This window comes from Saprolegnia parasitica (assembly GCF_000151545.1).
Source record: "Saprolegnia parasitica CBS 223.65 unplaced genomic scaffold supercont2.1212, whole genome shotgun sequence".
Taxonomy (NCBI): domain Eukaryota; phylum Oomycota; class Saprolegniomycetes; order Saprolegniales; family Saprolegniaceae; genus Saprolegnia; species Saprolegnia parasitica.
This window is the reverse complement of record NW_012157606.1, coordinates 1-2,263: the sequence shown is the minus strand read 5'-3', so window position 1 is coordinate 2,263 and position 2,263 is coordinate 1. Positions and strand designations below refer to the sequence as shown.

The 2,263-nt window shown below is 54.9% G+C and overlaps 2 protein-coding genes across 2 annotated transcripts; one reads left to right on the top strand and one right to left on the bottom strand.

Annotated features, from left to right (window-relative positions):
• Positions 1-59: 59 nt before the first annotated feature.
• Positions 60-477, top strand: SPRG_18453 (hypothetical protein; the record flags this gene model as incomplete). Its single annotated transcript, XM_012357892.1, has 4 exons — positions 60-85; positions 131-190; positions 247-358; positions 409-477. 4 exons carry the CDS (start codon positions 60-62, stop codon positions 475-477), a joined length of 267 nt encoding a protein of 88 aa, XP_012213282.1.
• SPRG_18452 (hypothetical protein) lies at positions 397-2,219 on the bottom strand. The gene is made up of 7 exons (XM_012357891.1): positions 1,970-2,219; positions 1,565-1,928; positions 1,328-1,520; positions 1,162-1,275; positions 1,007-1,122; positions 717-962; positions 397-669 (listed from the first exon to the last, which is right to left on the bottom strand). The coding sequence occupies exons 2-7, from the start codon at positions 1,835-1,837 to the stop codon at positions 523-525; spliced, it is 1,089 nt and encodes a 362-aa protein (XP_012213281.1). The 5' UTR covers positions 1,838-1,928; positions 1,970-2,219; the 3' UTR covers positions 397-522.
• Positions 2,220-2,263: the final 44 nt, after the last annotated feature.

The following is a 2,263-nucleotide window of genomic DNA, read 5'->3' as shown; positions in this document are numbered from 1 at the left end:
TAGGCAATAAGCTCCGACAGGCCTTCCAGCTGGCGGTCGACGTCTTTCTATGGTTTGACATGGACGGCGACGGGCTCATTGAAAAGTCCATGAGGCAATTGCATCGTCCGACTTGCTCACATGACATTAGAGAGGAGATGCTGCGTCGACTGACCGAGTCCATGCACGAGCACTCACCCACGAAGAAGATGTCCAAGGCGCGCAAATGTACGTACCAGTGAGCGACTTATGATTGCTTACGACGAGGTCAGTGGGCTCGACGACAAAGAGCGGTAGCACGTGCCCCGCCAACGCCTTCATCTCGCAAAAGCGCTTCAACGAGATGGACTGGGACCACGATGGCAGTATCACGTTCAAAGTCATATATTTGTATCTACACCGACACCAGAACCGACGCTGTCTTTGTAGGAGTTTCTCATGGCATTCGAGTCCTGGGTTGGTGTCGACGATGACGATGACAGTAGCCGCCAGGCGTAACAAGGTTGGCCAAGAGAATGCGATAACGACAACGTTACCACAACACTACCCGAGCGCATCGTCTCGGTTTTTCTCCTTCTTGGCCTCGCAAATGTAGTGGAACCGGTGCCGAAAGTACGCCGACTCGAGGTCGTTGTGAAGGTGGTGCACCGCGTACACTTGGTCCATCGTGACCCACGACCCAACGAGCACCTACGGCCAAAAAGTCGATTCTCGCAGCACAGTCCAGGATCGCGTACCATGAAGAGAGGCGAGTCGAGGAAATCGGGGAGCTCAATAGAGCGGAGCGTGTCCATGACCTCGGCCACAGCATCGTGGAAGTAGGCGCGGTCGACGTGCTCAAGGTTGTCGGTGAGGAACTCGTGCATGTGGACGGGGAGGTCCAGCGGCGTCTTGGACGTCTCGATGTTGACGTACTTTTCGACAATCTTCTTGGCGCAGCGCAGCACAATTTGGTTGGACGGTAGCCTCCGAAATTCCTCGACCTAGCGAGATTCAACTCCGAACGGGAAGGATCCTGCAAAAGTACCTCTTCCCAGAAAAGGAGGTTCTCGATGCAGTGCTGGCTCTTGCAATAGCTCTTAAAGTTAGCGAGGAAAGTGGCGTCCGATAGGAAGATTTCCAGGTGCGGAATTTCCAGTTTCCCTAGCACCAGTTACAGACCATCCATCATGCAATGGGTACCTTGCGCAACAGCCTCGTCCAGCTCCTTTGCTAGCTCGGGGTTCAGAGCTTGGAGGTTGAGCTCGAGGTATATGGACGACTTGAGGTATCGGCGCAAGGCGTCTCGTAACAACCCTACGGAGCGAAAATGTTAACAAACATAATCGCAGAGGTCGGCTCGGGGGACCTTGCTTTACGCGGGCGACAACCGCTTTGAACATGTCGATGGTTGGCGACGAGAGCTTGGCCTCGATCTCCTGGCGCATCTTGGTGCTCGTGTCCACTTGGAGCTTGGAGGATTCGCTCAGATACTTTTTGTAGAGCTTCTTGGCCGTGTGCTGCATAAACTCAATGCCAGGTAGGCCTTCGTACTCGTCGACCTGAAGAAATGAGTGAATTTGGGGAGAGTGGTGACTCGAGTTACCTCGTCGATGAAGGCAACGTAGTGGGCGTTGCCTTTTACGGACAGAAACTGCTTGAACGCTCGGTGTCCGAGCTTGTCGTGGAGGAGTAGCATAAGCGTGTTTGGCGCCAGAGGCTTTGGCGCATTGGCGATGGCTTCGACGGGGATCGACAGCGCTCGTTGGATGAGCCTACAAGGTTTCATTTCGTCAAGCGCGAGTGCTGTTGGCAAACTCAAATTCAAAACGTACACGGAGGGGTTCATTGCATCCAGCTCGGCCATGAGCGTCTCCATTCGCTCGGCCGAGATTTCGGGGTGGTACTCGTCCCACGGTTGCGGTGACACGGCCTCCGTTTGGCAGTATTTGATGTACGGCTCCGAGATGCTAACGAGAGCTTGTGACTTTGTAATGGCGTTTGGCGATACCTGAAGCGCGGCCAGAGCTCGACGCGAATGTACTCGAGCACGAGGTACTGCGCGTCAAAAAACGCGGAGGGCTCAAAGGCCGCGTCGTCCGGAATGGCAAACTCGTTGTGAAGCCGGAGGGAGAGATTCAGGTACCGCTTTGCGCCAGGCTTGAGGTACGTGTCGTAGATCTTGCGCGCCGTGGCCTGGACAAACGACTGGTTGGGGAGGCGTTTGCACTCGTCCACCTCAAGGAAGAAGAGGAGGTTTTCTACGTGCCAAGTGGTACGTCAAAGGCAATCGCGGGTGGCAACA